This window comes from Salvelinus fontinalis, chromosome 13 (genome assembly GCF_029448725.1).
Source record: "Salvelinus fontinalis isolate EN_2023a chromosome 13, ASM2944872v1, whole genome shotgun sequence".
Taxonomy (NCBI): Eukaryota; Metazoa; Chordata; class Actinopteri; order Salmoniformes; family Salmonidae; genus Salvelinus; species Salvelinus fontinalis.
Genome location: NC_074677.1, coordinates 5,341,858 through 5,362,957, shown reverse-complemented (window position 1 = coordinate 5,362,957; position 21,100 = coordinate 5,341,858). Strand labels below are relative to the sequence as shown.

General features: G+C 43.8%; 1 protein-coding gene across 3 annotated transcripts in view; it reads left to right on the top strand.

The window, feature by feature from the left end:
- The window catches only part of spns3 (SPNS lysolipid transporter 3, sphingosine-1-phosphate (putative)), a 37,554-nt gene that overhangs the window by 3,833 nt on the left and 12,621 nt on the right, over positions 1-21,100 (top strand). The window contains exons 1-4 of one of the 3 annotated variants that reach the window (XM_055941504.1): positions 2,443-2,798; positions 5,501-5,747; positions 6,786-6,851; positions 19,292-19,428. In XM_055941504.1, coding sequence (XP_055797479.1) covers positions 5,519-5,747; positions 6,786-6,851; positions 19,292-19,428 — 432 coding nt within the window. In that variant the 5' untranslated portion in view covers positions 2,443-2,798; positions 5,501-5,518. Of the gene's footprint in view, positions 1-2,442; positions 2,799-5,500; positions 5,748-6,785; positions 6,852-19,291; positions 19,429-21,100 lie in introns of those variants that run through there. The other 2 variants (XM_055941503.1, XM_055941505.1) reach the window with 2 other exon arrangements.

Below are 21,100 nucleotides of genomic sequence, written 5' to 3'. Positions count from 1 at the left end.
CTGCCGTCTGCCCAGCGGCGCCTGAACTGCCCGTCTGCCCAGCGGCGCCTGAACTGCCCGTCTGCCCAGCGGCGCCTGAACTGCCCGTCTGCCCAGCGGCGCCTGAACTGCCCGTCTGCCCAACGCCGTCTGAACTGCCCGTCTGCCCAACGCCGTCTGAACTGCCCGTCTGCCCAACGCCGTCTGAACTGCCCGTCTGCCCAACGGCGCCTGAACTGCCCGTCTGCCCAACGCCGTCTGAACTGTCCGTCTGTACTGAGCCTTCAAAGCCGCCCGTCTGTACTGAGCCTGCAAAGCCGCCCGTCTGTACTGAGCCTGCAAAGCCGCCCGTCTGTACTGAGCCTGCAAAGCCGCCCGTCTGCCATGAGCCTTCAGAGCCGTCCGCCAGACAGGCATGCACTGACCAACTGGCAAGTGTCTTCACTGACATTTTCAACCTCTCTCGGTTCGAGTCTATAATACCAACATGTTTTAAGCAGACCACCATAGTCCCTGTGCCCAAGAACACTAAGGTAACCTGCCTAAATGACTACCGCTCCGTAGCACTCACGTCTGTAGCCATGAAGTTCTTTGAAAGGAAGGTCATGACTACATCAACACCATTATCCCAGAAACCCTAAACCCCACTCCAATTTGCATACCTCCCTAACAAATCTGCAGATGATGCAGTCTCCATTGCACTCCACACTGCCCTTTCCCACCAGGGCAAAATAAACACCTATGTGAGAATGCTGTTCATTGACTACAGCTCAGCGTTCAACACTATAGTGCCCTCATCAATAAGCTAAGGACCCTGGGTCTAAACACCTCCCTCTGCAACTGGATGATGGACTTCCTGAGGGGCCGCCCCCAGATGGTGAGGGTAGGTAACAACACATCCACCACGCTGATCCTCAACACTGGAGCCACTCAGGGGTGCGTGCTCAGCCCCCTCCTGTACTCCCTGTTCACAGATGACTGCATGGCCAGGCACGACTCCAACACCATCATTAAGTTTACCGTTGACACAACAGTGGTAGGCCTGATCACCGACAACGATGAGACAGCCTATAGGGAAGAGGTCAGAGACCTGGCCGTGTGGTGCCAGGACAACAACCTCTCCCTCAACGTGATCAAGACAAAGGAGATGATTGTGGACTACAGGAAAAGCAGGACCGAGCACACCCCCATTCTCATCGACGGGGCTGTAGTGGAGCAGGTTGAGAGCTTCAAGTTCCTTGGTGTCCACATCAACAACAAACTAACATGGTCCAAACACACCAAGACAGTCGTGAAGAGGGCACGACAAAGCCTATTCCCCCTCAGGAAACCAAAAGATTTGGCATGGGTCCTCAGATCCTCAAAAGGTTCTACAGCTGCACCATCGAGAGCATCCTGACTGGTTGCATCACTGCCTGGTATGGCAACTGACCACACGGCACTACAGAGGGTAGTGAGTATGGCCCAGTACATCACTGGGGCAAAGCTTCCTGCCATCCCAGACCTCTATACCAGGCGATGTCAGTCATAGACTGTTCTCTCTGCTACTGCACGGCAAGCGGTACCGGAGCGCCAAGTCTAGGTCCAAGAGGCTTCTAAACAGCTTCTACCCCCAAGCCATAAGGCTTCTGAACATCTAATCAAATGGCTACCCAGACTGTTTGCATTGCCCCCCTGTTGTTATCATCTATGCATAGTCACTTTAATATCTCTACCTACATGTACATATTACCTCGACTAACCGGTGCCCCCGCACATTGACTCTGTACCGGTACCCTACTGTATATAGTCTCGCTATTGTTATTTTACTGCTGGTCTTTAATTACTTGTTACTTTCATTTCTTATTCTTATTCGCATTTATTTATTTATTCTATTCATTTTATTTAAATTGCATTGTTGGTTAGGGGCTCGTAAGTAAGCATTTCACTGTAAGGTCTACAGCTGTTGTATTCGACACGTGACTAATAATTTGATTTGATTTGAGATCAATGTGCAGGAGTAAGATGTATTTGAGGATGAAGGCAGGGTAAAGTGACTGGGCATCAGGATAGATAATAATAAGGTATTTGAGGTAGATATGTACATGAAGGCAAGGTAAAGTGACTAGGCATCAGGATAGATAATAATAAGGTATTTGAGGTAGATATGTACATGAAGGCAGGGTAAAGTGACTAGGCATCAGGATAGATAATAATAAGGTATTTGAGGTAGATATGTACATGAAGGCAGGGTAAAGTATCTCATAGGAGAAAGCATTATAGCGAGCTAAACAGCGCCCCTCTTTCTCTCTACATGTGGGCCATCTATCTGATACTGTCTTGACAAAAAAAGTATAAAAATGTGCCAATCAGCATTGAGCTGAACTGAGCAAACTCAACTGTAAATGGTCCTGGCGAAAATAAAAAAAAGTCAAGGGAAGTTTATTTGGCGTCTCTCCTATCAAATCGCTTTCAGAGCATACGTCGTTGACAGAAACAACTTGAATTGTTACATCTCGTTGTGTTGTTGTACTCCGGTGGCTGGCTAGCTAAAATTGTCCCTTTCCTAAATTAGCCATGTATGGAGATAGGGATTTGGACTTGTGGTTTTACTTCATTCTCTGTACTGGCCAGTGATTATAACATGATTCTGATCCAACCATTAATTCATACATTGTTGTGCCCCTGGCCTGAGAGGATATGTCCAGAAGCTAAATGTAGAAAGCTTATGTTAACTCGCTTACATTGCCCATGAATGGAAGTTAGGCTAGCGAGCAAGATAGACCGTTTTGTCAACATGAAAGAGAGGAGGATGACATTGGCGTTTCTCTACAAGTAAGGTGAGTCAACCGGCTTCGCCAGAGCACATGCCTCTTTGTCCTTCCAGTCTTCAAAGTGCCCTTTTGGGTGGGAGGTGGTGTAATTTCCCTCCAAGTATTTTTTTGTATACATTTTTTGTAATTGTTGTTTGGAACCCACTGCCCACAAGTCATTGTCAAGTTCGCCACCCCCCACCCCGTCCGTTGGTTGCACTGGTTGATCTGCCCTGTAGAAGTTTGCCATGTATGGAGATTGCACCGTTATCCAAACATGCATGGCTTGAGAGATGCGTTCACCGGTCGAGTGTGTGTAGCTAGCAACCTACTTTAAATATCAACAGTACTGCCACAGCAGCATAACATTTGCATAACACTTGATTTCACTTGATTTAGCATACATCTTCATCAATATACGGTCTGGTTGGCTGATATGCGCAGGAACCTGGAGAAGAGTCCCCTAAGCAAGCTGGTCCTAGGGCTCTGTTCACAAACACACCCCACAAAGCCCCAGGACAACAGCACAATTAGACCCAACCAAATCATGAGAAAACAAAAAGATAATTACTTGACACATTGGAAAGAATTAACAAAAAAACAGAGCAAACTAGAATGCTATTTGGCCCTAAACAGAGAGTACACAGTGGCAGAATACCTGACCACTGTGACTGACCCAAACTTAAGGAAAGCTTTGACTATGTACAGACTCAGTGAGCATAGCCTTGCTATTGAGAAAGGCCGCCGTAGGCAGACATGGCTCTCAAGAGAAGACAGGCTATGTGCACACTGCCCACAAAATGAGGTGGAAACCGAGCTGCACTTTCTAACCTCCTGCCCAATGTATGACCATATTAGAGACACATATTTCCCTCAGATCACACAGATCCACAAAGAATTCGAAAACAAATCCAATTTTGATAAACTCCCATATCTACTGGGTGAAATACCACAGTGTGACATCACAGCAGCAAGATTTGTGACCTGTTGCCACAAGAAAAGGGCAACCAGTGAAAAACAAACACCATTGTAAATACAACTCATATTTATGCTTACTTATTTTAACTTGTGTGCTTTAACCATTTGTACATTGTTACAACACTGTATATATTTAATATGACACTCGTAATGTCTTTATTGTTTTGAAACTTCTGTATGTGTAATGTTTACTGTTAATTCGTTTTGTTTGTTTCACTTTTGTGTATTGTCTACCTCATTTGCTTTGGCAATGTTAACACATGTTTCCCATGCCAATAAAGCCCCTTGAATTGAATTGAATTGAATTGAATTATAGAGCGTCTTTCATTTTGAGCACCTGACCCCTGAAAGGTCTGTGCACTGCCCTCTTAAAGGATGACCAGAGACTGCAGCCTGGTCTCATAGACTAGACGTAACATAGTAAACGTTCATGGAAGGTTACTTTAGGGTGGTTAAATAGAGTGGATCAGACTGGTCCCATAGACTACACATAACATAGTAAACGTAAATCCGGTATACTCAAATTAGTATGATATGTTACGTATCATAAACTGGGTGGTTCGAGCCCTGAATGCTGATTGGCTAAAAAGCTGTAGTATATCAGGTATATTTTTACCATTCTAATTACTTTGGTTAACAGTTTATAATAGCAATAAGGTACCTCGGGGTTTGTTTATATATGGCCAATATACCACGGCTAAGGGCTGTATCCAGGCATTCCGCTTTGCATCATGCATAAGAACAGCCCTTAGCCGTGGTATATTTGCCATACACTACACCCACTGGGCCTTATTGCTTAATTGTATGGTTACATAAGAAGTGGTTGGTCAGACGAACATCTAGCAACCCAAAGCTGGCGAGTTCGAATCTCATCACGGACATATTTAGCATTTTAGCTAATTAGCAACTTTACAACTACTTACTACCTACTTTTTAGCTACTTTGCAACTACTTAGCATGTTGGCTAACCCTTACCTTAACCCTTTAACCTAACTCCTAACCTTAACCCCTAGAGCTAGCTAACATTAGCGTTAGCAACCTAGCTAATGTTAGCGACAAACAAATTGTAATCGTAACATATTGTATGAATTGCAATTCATAACATATTATATATCATACAAATTGTAAAGTAATCAGGGCATAATGAGAAGCCACGCCCCCTGAATCAGTCTCCTAGATGTTGTTGTTTACTTTCTCAGTCTATTCCCATTAACTCAATTATGACTGAGATTTCATCTTAAATTTATGTTTGAGGGCCAGAGTATGGTAGACTAATTCCTCGTGGACAGATCTACTTAAACATAACTGGTACCGTAGAATTTGTCAGGAAGGAACGGGATGTGTGTGCTAATGAGCAGCATTGGTTCCGGTGTTTGGGTTTTTCCGTCACTGGTTATTTGGACAAATCATGATTTCACAGGTGTTAGCATCTTTCGAATTTTTGAAGGGGAGGGGACATACGGCCTGGGTTACCTGAGATTAGCTAGACTCAAACCTGTAGACGTCACATACACACTCTTGATTTTTACCAGTGGTATCTATGAATAAATGTGATACAACAATAGTCTCTCATCACCGGAACTCTGAGGAGCATGTCACTCTTAGTCAGAGGCTGTATGTCCACCTTAAAAGTGCAATCTGCAATACATGCAGTTGTATCTATAGCTCCATATATGAATTTGGGAGTTGATCCAGTTTGTCCCACCCCTCCGGTTGTGTCACCCTCTTCATATGTTACCTTCCTTGTTCAGATCTCAGGGTTGGGAGCCATGGAGACGAATGGGTCAGTGATGTCTCTGCAGGATGGAGAGAAGACTCGTCTGAGTTCAGGTTCCAATGAAACTTCCACACGCTACGGTTCCATAGCTGACAGCCTTCCTACTGATGAACCATCCACAGTGGAGACAACAGTCCTCTCTCCACGACGCTCCTATATAACAGTAGCTGTGCTCTGTTATGTCAACTTAATCAATTACATGGACCGATACACAATCGCAGGTGAGAGTCTTTCAGCACTTCTCTTGAAAACAGCTAACCCCTGCAGTCAAGCTTGCAACGTCCGCTTTTTGTGGTGGCACTGGCCACTTTTCAGTCAAGCGCTTGCACAATGGCACATCAGGGATTCGAACCAGCAACCTTTCGCTTACTGACCAAAACGCTCACAACTGCTAAGTTTCCTGCCACTAACCTACATCAAGCTTGTGACTCTATAAACTTGTTGGATGCATTGCAGTTAGTTTTGTTTTAGATAATGCATGGGCATTTCCAGTGGCGATTTTAGCATGTAAATCTTGGTGGGGCAAAACAATGTAATAAAGTGGGAGGCATGCCAGCAAAGCCAAAACACAATCAATCAATCAAGTTCAATCAAGTTTATTTTATATAGCCCTTCGTACATCAGCTAATATCTCGAAGTGCTGTACAGAAACCCAGCCTAAAACCCCAAACAGCTAGTAATGCAGGTGTAGAAACACAACACTAAACATTAATTGCACTACAACAGTGACAAACGGTGCCCACAAACTGTTAGGGCCTACATAAAGCTGTCCCAACAGCAGTCCCAACATCTTACCACTGCTACACCTGGCTGTCAGCGGAGCCTTGTCTGGCAATGGAACAGTTAATTCAGCCTCATTTACTGCCTTTTGAAAAAACATAGCTGATATGGCTGAACAAATGATAAATAAAGGGGGCTTATACGCAGACAATGAAAGCTCTTACAAAATTCAATGATTACATTTCTCTAAAACAGGTTATAGGCTACATGTGCACCACCAAGTCAAAACAGTAGGGGAAATTAAGAGGGATAAATAGACCAAATTATTAGAGCACATTACCAACACCTAAGCTCCTTATTTTCCAAGGGCTGCCCCACCATCACAAAAAGCACTGAGCTAGGCTGAAACACCTGCATTTTGGAGCTGCCTTACCTGCCCTGAATGACAGGTCACCACTGGGCATTTCTGATGCTGATAAGTATTGGAGGGTCCCTTTTGTACTAACTAATGAAATACTGTTTCTCTTTTTATCTCACAGGGGTCCTTCTCAGTATCCAGAAGTTCTTTGATATAACTGACAGCACGTCTGGACTACTACAAACAGGTATATGATGATTCAAATGTACATTCACTTCACACCCTTTTCTGTTAATGTGTTTACAACCACAAACACATTATGCTGAAGGTGCAGACTACAGATACCCTCACATTACAGGAAGACAGGAAGAAAATAGATTAACGATTACTTCACTTCCTGTGCAATAGGCATTGATACCATCTCAGATTATCTGATTTTACAGTGCCTTCAGAAGCTATTCACACGACTTGACTTTCTCCACATGTTGTTGTGTTACAACTTGAATTTAAAATGGATTGAAACATTGAGAATTTTTGGTTACTGGCCTACACAAAATACCCCATCATGTCAAATTGTACATTTTTACAAATTAATTAAAAACGAAAAACTGAAATGTCTTGAGTTAATAAGTATTCCACCCCTTTGTTATGGCAAGCCTAAATAAGTTCTAGAGTAAAAATGTTCATAACAACTCACATAATAAGTTGCATGGACTCATAATACAGTGCCTTGCTAAAGTATTCATCCTCCTTTGCGTTTTTTTGTTGCATTTCAACCTGTAATTTAAATTGATTTTTATTTGGACTTCATGTAATGGACATACACAAAATTGTCCAAATTGGTAATATGAAATGAGAAAATTACTTACTCACATGATCTTTCACATGATCTCAGTATATGTACACCTGTTCTGAAAGGCCCCTGAGTCTGCAACACCACTAAGCAAGGGGCACCACCAAGCAGCGGCACCATGAAGACCTCTCATTGGAGGCCGTCATTGAAAATAAGAGTTTGTTCTTAACTGACTTGCCTAGTTAAATAAAAAAGGTAAAAAATGTAAGTCGCTCCGGATAAGAGCGTCTGCTAAATGACTTAAATGTAAATGTACTCTCGCTATTTTCAAGCGTAGTGGTGGCTGCATCATGTTATGGGTATGCTTGTAATCGTTAAGGACTGGGGAGTTTTTCAGGATAAAAAAATATACGGAATCCTAGAGGAAAACCTGGTTCAGTCTAATTTCCACCAGACACTAGGAGATGAATTCATCTTTCAGCAGTACAATAACCTAAAATATAAGGCCAAATCTACACTGGAGTTGCTTTACCAAGAAGACAGTGAATGTTCCTGAGTGGCCGAGTTACAGTTTTGACTTAAATCAACTTGAAAATATATGGAAAGACCTTAAAATGGTTCTCTAGCAATGATCAATAACCAATTGGACAGAGCTTGAAGGGAAAATGTTGGGTTCGAATACTCGCACTAACCGTACTATTTTTTATGTAAATTGACTATGTAGTATGCTTATTGGTCATAGCATGGATATACAGTTGAAGTCGGAAGTTTACATACACTTAGGTTGGAGTCATTAAAACTAGTTTTTCAACCACTCCACAAATTTCTTGTTAACAAATTATAGTTTTGATAAGTCGGTTAGAACATCTACTTTGTGAATGACACAAGTAATTTTTCCAACAATTGTTTACAGACTTATAATTATAAAATTTCACTTATAATTCACTGTATCACAATTCCAGTGGGTCAGAAGTTTACATACACTAAGTTGACTGTGCCTTGAAAAAGCTTGGAAAATTCCAGAAAATTATGTCATGGCTTTAGAAGCTTCTGGGGCTACTTTACATAATTTGAGTCAATTGGAGGTGTACCTGTGGATGTATTTCAAGGCCTACCTTCATACTCGGTGGCTCTTTGCTTGACATCATTGGAAAATCAAAAGAAATCAGCCAAGACCTCCACAAGGTCTAAACCTCCACAAGTCTGGTTCATCATTGGGAGTAAATTCCAAACGCCTGAAGGTACCACGTTCATCTATAGTCATGGCCAAAAGTTTTGAGAATGACACAAATATTCATTTTCACAAAGTCTGCAGCCTCAGTGTCTTTAGATATTTTTGTCAGATGTTACTATGGAATACCTATGTATAATTACAAACATTTCATAAGTGTCAAAGGCTTTTATTGACAATTACATGAAGTTGATGCAAAGAGTCAATATTTGCAGTGTTGACCCTTCTTTTTCAAGACCTCTGCAATCCGCCCTGGCATGCTGTCAATTAACTTCTGAGCCACATCCTGATGGCCTCCCATTCTTGCATAGTCAATGCTTGGAGTTTGTCAGAATTTGTGGAGTTTTTGTTTGTCCACCCGCCTCTTGAGGATTGACCACAAATTCTCAATGGGATTAAGGTCTGGGGAGTTTCCTGGCCATGGACCCAAAATATCAATGTTTTGTTCCCCGAGTCACTTAGTTATCACTTTTGCCTTATTGCAAGTTGCTCCATCATGCTGGAAAATGCATTGTTTTACATTTACATTTACATTTAAGTCATTTAGCAGACGCTCTTATCCAGAGCGACTTACAAATTGGCGCATTCACCTTATGACATCCAGTGGAACAGCCACTTTACAATAGTGCATCTAAATCTTTTAAGGGGTGGGGGGGGGGGGGGTCAGATGGATTACTTTATCCTATCCTAGGTATTCCTTAAAGAGGTGGGGTTTCAGGTGTCTCCGGAAGGTGGTGATTGACTCCGCTGTCCTGGCGTCGTGAGGGAGTTTGTTCCACCATTGGGGGGCCAGAGCAGCGAACAGTTTTGACTGGGCTGAGCGGGAACTGTACTTCCTCAGTGGTAGGGAGGCGAGCAGGCCAGAGGTGGATGAACGCAGTGCCCTTGTTTGGGTGTAGGGCCTGATCAGAGCCTGAAGGTACTGAGGTGCCGTTCCCCTCACAGCTCCGTAGGCAAGCACCATGGTCTTGTAGCGGATGCGAGCTTCAACTGGAAGCCAGTGGAGAGAGCGGAGGAGCTGGGTGACGTGGGAGAACTTGGGAAGGTTGAACACCAGACGGGCTGCGGCGTTCTGGATGAGTTGTAGGGGTTTAATGGCACAGGCAGGGAGCCCAGCCAACAGCGAGTTGCAGTAATCCAGACGGGAGATGACAAGTGCCTGGATTAGGACCTGCGCCGCTTCCTGTGTGAGGCAGGGTCGTACTCTGCGAATGTTGTAGAGCATGAACCTACAGGAACGGGCCACCGCCTTGATGTTAGTTGAGAACGACAGGGTGTTGTCCAGGATCACGCCAAGGTTCTTAGCGCTCTGGGAGGAGGACACAATGGAGTTGTCAACCGTGATGGCGAGATCATGGAATGGGCAGTCCTTCCCCGGGAGGAAGAGCAGCTCCGTCTTGCCGAGGTTCAGCTTGAGGTGGTGATCCATCATCCACACTGATATGTCTGCCAGACATGCAGAGATGCGATTCGCCACCTGGTCATCAGAAGGGGGAAAGGAGAAGATTAATTGTGTGTCGTCTGCATAGCAATGATAGGAGAGACCATGTGAGGTTATGACAGAGCCAAGTGACTTGGTGTATAGCGAGAATAGGAGAGGGCCTAGAACAGAGCCCTGGGGGACACCAGTGGTGAGAGCACGTGGTGAGGAGACAGATTCTCGCCACGCCACCTGGTAGGAGCGACCTGTCAGGTAGGACGCAATCCAAGCGTGGGCCGCGCCGGAGATGCCCAACTCGGAGAGGGTGGAGAGGAGGATCTGATGGTTCACAGTATCGATGGCAGCCGATAGGTCTAGAAGGATGACAGCAGAGGAGAGAGAGTTAGCTTTAGCAGTGCGGAGCGCCTCCGTGATACAGAGAAGAGCAGTCTCAGTTGAATGACTAGTCTTGAAACCTGACTGATTTGGATCAAGAAGGTCATTCTGAGAGAGATAGCAGGAGAGCTGGCCAAGGACGGCACGTTCAAGAGTTTTGGAGAGAAAAGAAAGAAGGGATACTGGTCTGTAGTTGTTGACATCGGAGGGATCGAGTGTAGGTTTTTTCAGAAGGGGTGCAACTCTCGCTCTCTTGAAGACGGAAGGGACGTAGCCAGCGGTCAAGGATGAGTTGATGAGCGAGGTGAGGTAAGGGAGAAGGTCTCCGGAAATGGTCTGGAGAAGAGAGGAGGGGATAGGGTCAAGCGGGCAAGTTGTTGGGCGGCCGGCCGTCACAAGACGCGAGATTTCATCTGGAGAGAGAGGGGAGAAAGAGGTCAGAGCACAGGGTAGGGCAGTGTGAGCAGAACCAGCGGTGTCGTTTGACTTAGCAAACGAGGATCGGATGTCGTCGACCTTCTTTTCAAAATGGTTGACGAAGTCATCTGCAGAGAGGGAGGAGGGGGGGGGGGAGGAGGATTCAGGAGGGAGGAGAAGGTGGCAAAGAGCTTCCTAGGGTTAGAGGCAGATGCTTGGAATTTAGAGTGGTAGAAAGTGGCTTTAGCAGCAGAGACAGAAGAGGAAAATGTAGAGAGGAGGGAGTGAAAGGATGCCAGGTCCGCAGGGAGGCGAGTTTTCCTCCATTTCCGCTCGGCTGCCCGGAGCCCTGTTCTGTGAGCTCGCAATGAGTCGTCGAGCCACGGAGCGGGAGGGGAGGACCGAGCCGGCCTGGAGGATAGGGGACATAGAGAGTCAAAGGATGCAGAAAGGGAGGAGAGGAGGGTTGAGGAGGCAGAATCAGGAGATAGGTTGGAGAAGGTTTGAGCAGAGGGAAGAGATGATAGGATGGAAGAGGAGAGAGTAGCGGGGGAGAGAGAGCGAAGGTTGGGACGGCGCGATACCATCCGAGTAGGGGCAGTGTGGGAAGTGTTGGATGAGAGCGAGAGGGAAAAGGATACAAGGTAGTGGTCGGAGACTTGGAGGGGAGTTGCAATGAGGTTAGTGGAAGAACAGCATCTAGTAAAGATGAGGTCAAGCGTATTGCCTGCCTTGTGAGTAGGGGGGGAAGGTGAGAGGGTGAGGTCAAAAGAGGAGAGGAGTGGAAAGAAGGAGGCAGAGAGGAATGAGTCAAAGGTAGACGTGGGGAGGTTAAAGTCACCCAGAACTGTGAGAGGTGAGCCGTCCTCAGGAAAGGAGCTTATCAAGGCATCAAGCTCATTGATGAACTCTCCGAGGGAACCTGGAGGGCGATAAATGATAAGGATGTTAAGCTTGAAAGGGCTGGTAACTGTGACAGCATGGAATTCAAAGGAGGCGATAGACAGATGGGTAAGGGGAGAAAGAGAGAATGACCACTTGGGAGAGATGAGGATCCCGGTGCCACCACCCCGCTGACCAGAAGCTCTCGGGGTGTGCGAGAACACGTGGGCAGACGAAGAGAGAGCAGTAGGAGTAGCAGTGTTATCTGTGGTGATCCATGTTTCTGTCAGTGCCAAGAAGTCGAGGGACTGGAGGGAAGCATAGGCTGAGATGAACTCTGCCTTGTTGGCCGCAGATCGGCAGTTCCAGAGGCTGCCGGAGACCTGGAACTCCACGTGGGTCGTGCGCGCTGGGACCACCAGGTTAGGGTGGCCGCAGCCACGCGGTGTGAAGCGTTTGTATGGTCTGTGCAGAGAGGAGAGAACAGGGATAGACAGACACATAGTTGACCGGCTACAGAAGAGGCTACGCTAATGCAAAGGAGATTGGAATGACAAGTGGACTACACGTCTCGAATGTTCAGAAAGTTAAGCTTACGTTGCAAAAATCTTATTGACTAAAATGATTAAAATGATACAGTACTGCTGAGGTAGGCTAGCTAGCAGTGGCTGCGTTGTTGACTTTGTTTGAAAGTGTAGCTGGCTAGGTAACCTCGATAGCTGGCTAGGTGACCCCGATAACTGGCTAGATAATTAGTCTAAACTACGCAATTGTCTTAGATACAAGGACAGCAAAGACAACTATGTAGCTAGCTAACACTAGCTAGCTAACACTACACTAATCAAATCGTTCCGTTGTAGTGTAATAGTTTCTACAGTGCTGCTATTCGGTAGAAGTTGGCTAGCTAGCAGTGTTAGCAGTGTTAGCAGTGTTGACTAGCAGTGTTGACTAGGTAGGAGAACGGCAACGCGGCGGGCGAAAATAGCTGGCTAGCTAACCGAAATTACTCTAGACTCCACAGTTATCTTAGATACAAAGACAGCAAAGACAACTATGTAGCTAGCTAACACTACACTAATCAAGTCGTTCCGTTGTTCCGTTGAATGTAATAGTTTCTACAGTGCTGCTATTCGGTGGCTAGCTGGCTAGCTAGCAGTGTTGATTACGTTACGTTACGTTAAAAGGACGAAAATAGCTGGCTAGCTAACCTAGATAATTGCTCTAAACTATACAAATTATCTTTGATACAAAGACGGCTATGTAGCTAGCTAAGATCAAACAAATCAAACCGTTGTACTGTAATGAAATGAAGTGAAATGTGATACTACCTGTGGAGCGAAGCGGAATGTTTGTCACCAAACTGTTCCTGGATGGTTAGGAGAAGTTGCACCCGGAGGATGTGCTGGTACCATTCTTTATTCATGGCTGTGTTCTTAGGCAAAATTGTGAGTGAGCCCACTCCCTTGGCTGAAAAGCAACCCCACACATGAATGGTCTCAGGATGCTTTACTGTTGGCATGACACAGGACTGATGGTAGCGCTCACCTTGTCTTCTCCAGACAAGCTTTTTTCCGGATGCCCCAAACAATCGGAAAGGCGATTCATCAGAGAAAATGACTTCACCCCAGTCCTCAGCAGTCCAATCCCTGTACCTTTTGCAGAATATCAGTCTGTCCCTGATGTTTTTCCTGGAGAGAAGTGGCTTCTTTGGTGCCATTCTTGACACCAGGCCATCCTCCAAAAGTCTTTGCCTGACTGTGCGTGCAGATGCACTCACACCTGCCTGCTGCCATTCCTGAGCAAGCTCTGTACTGGTGGTGCCCCGATCCTGCAGCTGAATCAACTTTAGGAGACTGTCCTGGCGCTTGCTGGACTTTCTTGGGTGCCCTGAAGCCTTCTTCACAAAAATTGAACCACTCTCCTTGAAGTTCTTGATGATCTGATAAATGGTTGATTTAGGTGCAATCTTACTGGCAGCAATATCCTTGCCTGTGAAGCCCTTTTTGTGCAAAGCAATGATGACGGCACATGTTTCCTTGCAGGTAACCAAGGTTGACAGAGGAAGAACAATGATTCCAAGCACCACCCTCCTTTTGAAGCTTCCAATCTGTTATTCGAACTCAATCAGCATGACAGTGTGATCTCCAGCCTTGTCCTCGTCAACACTCACACCTGTGTTAACGAGAGATTCACTGACATGAGTGAAATGTAGTGGAAATGTTTTTGTGGGATTCAGTTAATTTGCATGGCAAAGAGGGACTTTGCAATTAATTGCAATTCATCTTATCCATCTTCATATATTTCTGGAGTATATGCAAATTGCCATCATTCAAACTGAGGCAGCAGACTTTGTGAAAATTAATATTTGTGTCATTCTCAAAACTTTTGGCCACAACTGTATACAAACAATGGTACACAAATATGAACACCATGGGACCACGCAGCTGGCATACCGCTCAGGAAAGAGACACGTTCTGTCTCCTAGAGATGAATGTACTTTGGTGCAAAAAGTGCAAATCAATCTCAGAACAACAGCAAAGGACCTTATGAAGATGATGGAGGAAACAGGTACAAAAGTATCTTTATCCACAGTAAAACGAGTCCTATATAAACATAACCTGAAAGGCTGCTCAGCCACTGCTCCAAAACCGCCATAAAAATGCCAGACTACGGTTTGCATCTGCACATGGGAACAAAGATTGTACTTCTTGGAGAAATGTCCTCTGGTCTGATGAGACATAAATAGATCTGTTTGGCCATAATGGCCATCATTATGCTTGGAGGAAAAAGGTGGAGGCTTGCAATTCGAAGAACACCATCCCAACCGTGAAGCACGGTGGTGGCAGCATCATGTTTTGGGGGTGCTTCACTGCAGGAGGGACTCGTGCTCTTCACAAAATAGATGGCATCATCTAATTTAAAGGCAATGTTACCAAATACTAATTGACCTACTTCTGACCCACTGGGAATGTGATGAAAGAAATAAAAGCTGAAATAAATCATTCTCTCTACTATTATTCTGACATTTCACATTCTTCAAATAAAGTGGTGATCCTAACTGACCCAAGACAGGGGATTTTTACTAGGATTAAATGCCAACATTTGAAGTATACAAGCAGTGGACACTATTTCTGTGCTTTTAGGGTCCATAATGCAATTCTCCAGAAGATGGGCGTGGCTTCACAACCTTTTCAGATTTGAAGAAAATGGCGGAAAATATTGTAGCGACCCGCACAGACAGCTGTGTGTTATGTGTTAGGCTAGTAGGTGGTTGTGTTCGCGGGGTCCGACATGTCAGTCAACCTGCTATCTGCCAATCACGGGAATGCCTGGAATGTTCTGATGCCGGGCATCCTGGTGGTTGGCGGAGTGGCGTGGAGGGGGGTTGGGCAGGGGGATGGAGCATTGGAAGTTAAGACCAGGTTTTGCCTTTGTTCTCTCTCTTACGTCTGGGCTTCACAAGAGAAGGTCACGATTGGTTTGTGGGTTATCTTTCATTTATTTGGCGTGGGCTACGGCCAAACAGTAGCCTGTGTAAAGTTGGTTTAATAAACCGTCCATTCGTAAACTCAAGCCTCTGTCTGGACAGTTGTTCTTTTATGATCTCGTCAGGTCATTACAATATGCAGTCGAAATCCGGCGAGATTGGATACAAATACATTGCTTTAACTAATTATGACAAATGTTTATAAAATGTTGCGCAATGTAATAAAAAAAGTAATGACTTTCCAAATATGTTACTGTACGTTTCATGTTACGTTGGCTGACAATTTGTTAGCTATGCTAGCTTTAGGAACTGCATAGTATATCATTACAGCTGTTGCTTGTATGTACCATTATATTAGCTAGCTACCTATATGCTAACTACCCAACGTTTATTAACTTGATTATTCGTGTCTTTCTTAGCTTAGCGAAGTGGTATAGTCGTTGTGCGTTATCAATGGACATTGTTAATGAAGTCATACGATGTCTAGCTAGTAATTTGTTATGCTAACACGCTAGCAAGAAGTTGCATAGCAACGGCATCAACTTCCGGTAGACCGGTTAAGTGCTATACTAAAATTAACTAATTGTATGTAGTATACAGTATGTTAGTATGGGTATTCGAACACAGGTCAGGTGTTGGAAATCTCTTACAGACTTACCCAAAAAGACTCACAGCTGTAAAGGTGCTTCTACAAAGTATTAACTCAGGGGTGTGAATACTTATGTAAATGAGATATTTCTGTATTTCATTTTCAATAAATTAGCAATAATGTCTAAAAACATGTTTTCACTTTATGGTGTATTATGTGTAGATGGGTGATAGAAAAAAAATCTATGTAATCCATGTTGAATTCAGGCTGTAACACAACAAAATGTGGAATAAGTCAAGGGGTGTGAATACGTTCTGAAGGGTCTATACATGTGTGTTTTTACCACATCTCCTAATCATGTCCATTTTAGTTCTGCGTCGTCACATGTAACATATTGTCCAGCGTTCTTCACTGAGATCAAGTATTTTGGCGACATTCATACTTTATCTGCCTCCGACTGAATCCTAATGACCATCTGGTCCTGTGGACCAGGACGAGTGTCGGATAACAGAGCACCTCTTACTCTAACACTGACTGGGCCATATAATGAAGGCATTGTGGAGACGCAGCACTGAGGTAGACTTAACCAATACAAGCTGATTTAGGCAACAACATTAGACTATCTCAGAGACCCTTTTGTTTTCACCCCTAGGCTTTTCAGTCAGAAGCATAGTGCAGCAGTATTTGTCAAAAGTTTTAACGATGCTTTCCTGACTGTGGTGTATTTTATTATCAACATAAACATTTTTCTTGCATTGTGGCTGCAGTTACTGGTAAATAAAACTGTAGTGTCATGATGGCAGGCATTTTGTTTTGAATGCCTTCATGAGGAGATAGTAGTATGCTTTACTACTCACTCAGTTCCTCACTCCGACAAAATGAATCATCCAGTTTCATGATGTTGCATACTGTGAAACATCATTTTAATTTAACATTTTTTAGGGGTTAGATAAACTGTAATATTGCATATTGTGGTTTCTATCAATGTAATAGTTGGCATCATTTCCAATCCCCATATATTTATTTTTCTGTACATACAGTACCAGACAAAAGTTTGGACACATCTACTCATTCAAGGGTTTTTCTTTTTACTATTTTGTACATTGTAAAAATAATGGTCAAGACATAAAAACTATGAATTAACACATTGAATCATGTAGTAACCAAAAAAGTGTTAAATCAAACTATATTTAATATTTGCGATTCTTCAAAGTAGCAACCCTTTGCCTTGATGACAGCTTTGCACACTCTTGGCATTCTTTCAACCAGCTTCACCTGGAATACTTTTCCAACAGTCTTGAAGGAGTTCCCACATATGCTGAACACTAGTTGGCTGCTTTTCCTTCACTCTGCGGTCCAACTCATCCAAAACCATCTCAATTGGGTTGAGGTCGGGCGATCGTTGAGGCCAGGTCATCTGATGCAGCACTCCATGTCACGCCCTGGCCTTAGTATTATTTGTTTTCTTTATTATTTTAGTTAGGTCAGGGTGTGACATGGGGTATGTGTGTGTTTGGGGTATTATATGGTAGAGGGGGTGTTGGTGGTAGTGTATGGGTTTGTGTTGAGTGTATGTATCTAGCTGTGTCTATGTTGTGTGGAGTTTTCTAGGAGAGTCTATGGTTGCCTGAATGGGTTCTCAATTAGAGACAGCTGGTTTCTGTTGTCTCTAATTGGGAACCATATTTAAGGCGATCATAGGCTTTAGCTGTTTGTGAGTCATTGTATATGTCGTACGTAAGTAGTGTGTGTGTGCACTTGCGTTTTAAGTTTCACGATCGTTTGTTGTTTTTGTTAGTTTGTATAAGTGTTACGTGTTCATCTTCGTCGTTGAAATAAAAAGAAGATGTATTCAAGTCATGTTGCGCCTTGGTCCTCTCATTCACGTCAAGACGATCGTGACACTCCATCACTCTCCTTCTTGGTCAAATAGCCCTTACACAGCCTGGAGGGGTGTTGGGTCATTGTCCTGTTGAAAAACAAATGATAGTCCCACTAAGCACAAACCAGATGGGATGGCGTATGACTGCAGAATGCTGTAGTAGCCATGCTGGTTAAGTGTGCCTTGAATTCTAAATAAATCACAGACAGTGTCACCAGCAAAGCACCATCACACCTCCTCCTCCATGCCTCATGGTGGAAACCACACGTGGAGATCATCTGTTCACCTACGCTGCGTCTCACAAAGACACGGCGGTTGGAACCAAAAATCTCAAATTTGGACTCATCAAACCAAAGGACAGATTTCCACCGGTCTAATGTCCATTGCTTGTGTTTCTTGGCCTAAGCAAGTCTCTTCTTATTATTGGTGTCCTTTAGTAGTGGTTTCTTTGCAGAAATTTGACCATGAAGGCCTGATTCACACAGTCTCCTCTGAACAGTTTTTTATGTAACCTTTATTTTAATTAGGCATGTCAGTTTTAAGAACAAATTCTTATTTACAATGACGGCCTACCCCAGCCAAGCCCTAACCCAGACGACGCTGGGCCAATTGTGCGCCGCCCTATGGGACTCCCAATCACGGATGGTTGTGATACAGCCTGGAATCGAACCAGGGTTTGTAGTGATGTCTCTAGCAGTGAGATGTGGTGCCTTAGACCGCTGTGCCTCTCGGGAACCCCATGTTGAGATGTGTCTGTTACTTGAACTCTGTGAAGCATTTATTTGGGCTACAATTTCTGAGGCTGGTATATCTAATGAACTTATCCTCTGCAGCAGAGGTAACTCTGGGTCTTCCTTTTCTGTGGCGGTCCTCATGAGAGACAGTTTCATCATAGCACTTGATGGTTTTTGCAACTGCACTTTCAAAGTTCTTGAAATGGTCCGTATTGACTGACCTTCATGTCTTTAATGTAATGATGGACTGTCGTTTCTCTTTGCTTATTTAAGCTGTTCTTGCCATAATATGGACTTGGTATTTTACCAAGTAGAGCTATCTTCTGTATACCACCCCTACCTTGACACAACACAGCTGATTGGCTCAAACGTATTAAGAAGGAAATAAATTCCACAAATTAACTGTTAACAAGGCACACCTGTTAATTGAAATGCGTTCCAGGTGATTACCTCATGAAGCTGGTTGAGAGAATGCCAAGACTGCGCAAAGGGTGGCTACTTTGAAGAATCTCAAATATAAAACATATTTTGACTTGTTTAGCACTTTTTTGGTTACTACATGGTTCCAAATGTGTTATTTCATAGTTGTGATGTCTTCACTGTTATTCTACAATGTAGAATTATTATTTTTTTTTTAAAGGAAAAACCCTTGAATGAGTAGGTGTCCAAACTTTTGACTAGTACTGTGTATTTTCCTTCTTTATTATTTCCCCCTTAACCCTAGTTGAAGTAAACTAATGGACAACAATAAGCCTTCGACTTCCACCAATACTTAGGTTTCTACTTCTCACAGGAATAATCCTGTCTCATGATATTGCAAACTGTAAACACACTTAAATTGTTAATGCGTTTACAGTTTTCATCTGCAGTTTCATTATTTTGGCTCCAATCTTTGGGTACCTTGGCGACCGCTACAACAGGAAGTTCATCATGATTGGCGGGCTGAGTGTGTGGGTGGTGATGACTCTGGGCAGCTCTTTTGTCACAGAATCGGTAAGTAAAACATTGGCCGTGTTCGAGAGCATCAAAATCGTGGTGTATCATGGGTAAATTGTGACTGAATGATCTACAAATAATATTTAGTAGTTATTTATGATGCAAGGTGATTTGTAGATCAGTCAGGCTCGACACACCTTTACATACACCTTAGCCAAAAACATTTAAACTCAGTTTTTAACAATTCATGACATTTAATCCGAGTAAAAATTCCCTGTCTTAGGTCAGTTAGGATCACCACTTTATTTTAAGAATGTGAAATGTCAGAATAATAGTAGAGAGAATGACTTTTTTCACTATTTCACTATTTTAAGAATGTGAAATGTCAAAATAATGGTAGAGAGAATGATTTATTTTAGCTTTTATTTCTTTCATCACATTCCCAGTGGGTCAGAAGTTTACATACACTCAATTAGTATTTAGTAGCATTGCCTTTAAATTGTTTAACTTGGATCAAACGTTTAGAGTAGCCACCCCTCATAGCCTGGTTCCTCTCTAGGTTTCTTCCTAGGTTCTGGCCTTTCTAGGGAGTTTTTCCTAGCCATCGTGCTTCTACACCTGCATTGCTTGCTGTTTGGGGTTTTAGGCTGGGTTTCTGTACAGCACTTTGAGATATCAGCTGATGTAAGAAGGGCTTAAAAATAAATTTGATTTAGCCTTCCACAAGCTTCCCACAATAAGTTGGGTGAATTTTGTCCCATTCCTCCTGACAGAGCTGGTGTAACTGAGTCAGGTTTGCAGGTCTCCTTGCTTGCAGACGCTTTTTCAGTTCTGCCCACACATTTTCTATAAAATTGAGGTCAGGGTTTTGTGATGGCCACTCCAATACCTTGACTTTGTTGTCCTTATGTCATTTTGCCACAACTTTGGAAGTATGCTTGGGGTCATTGTCCATTTGGAAGACCCATTTGCGACCAAGCTTTAACTTCCTGACTGATGTCTTGAGATGTTGCTTCAATATATCCACATAATTTTTCTGCCTCATGATTCCATCTATTTTGTGAAGAGCACCAGTCCCTCCTGCAGCGAAGCACCCCCACAACATGATGCTGCCACCCCCGTGCTTCACGGTTGGGATGGTGTTCTTCGGCTTGCAAGCCTCCCCCTTTTTCCTCCAAACATAACAATGGTCATTATGGCCAAACAGTTGTATTTATGTTTCATCAGACCAGAGGACATTTCTCCAAAAAGTAAGATCTTTGTCCCCATGTGCAGTTGCAAACCGTAGTCTGGCTTTTTTATGGCGGTTTTGGAGCAGTGGATTCTTCCTTGCTGAGCGGCCTTTCAGGTTATGTCCATATAGGACTTGTTTTACTGTGGATATAGATGCTTCTGTACCTGTTTCCTCCAGCATCTTCACAAGGTCCTGTGCAGTTGTTCTGGGATTGATTTGCACTTTTCGCACCAAGGTACGTTCATCTCTAGGAGACAGAACAGCTCCTTCCTGAGCAGTATGACAGCTACGTGTTCCCATAGTGTTATACTTGCGTACTATTGTTTGTACAGATGAACGTGGTATCTTCAGGCATTTGGAAATTGCTCCCAGGCGGCACTAAGTTTGAAGGTAGGCCTTGAAATACATCCACAGGTACACCTCCAATTGACTCAAATGATGTCAATTAGCCTATCAGAAGGTTCTAAAGCCATGACATCATTTTCTGGAATTTTC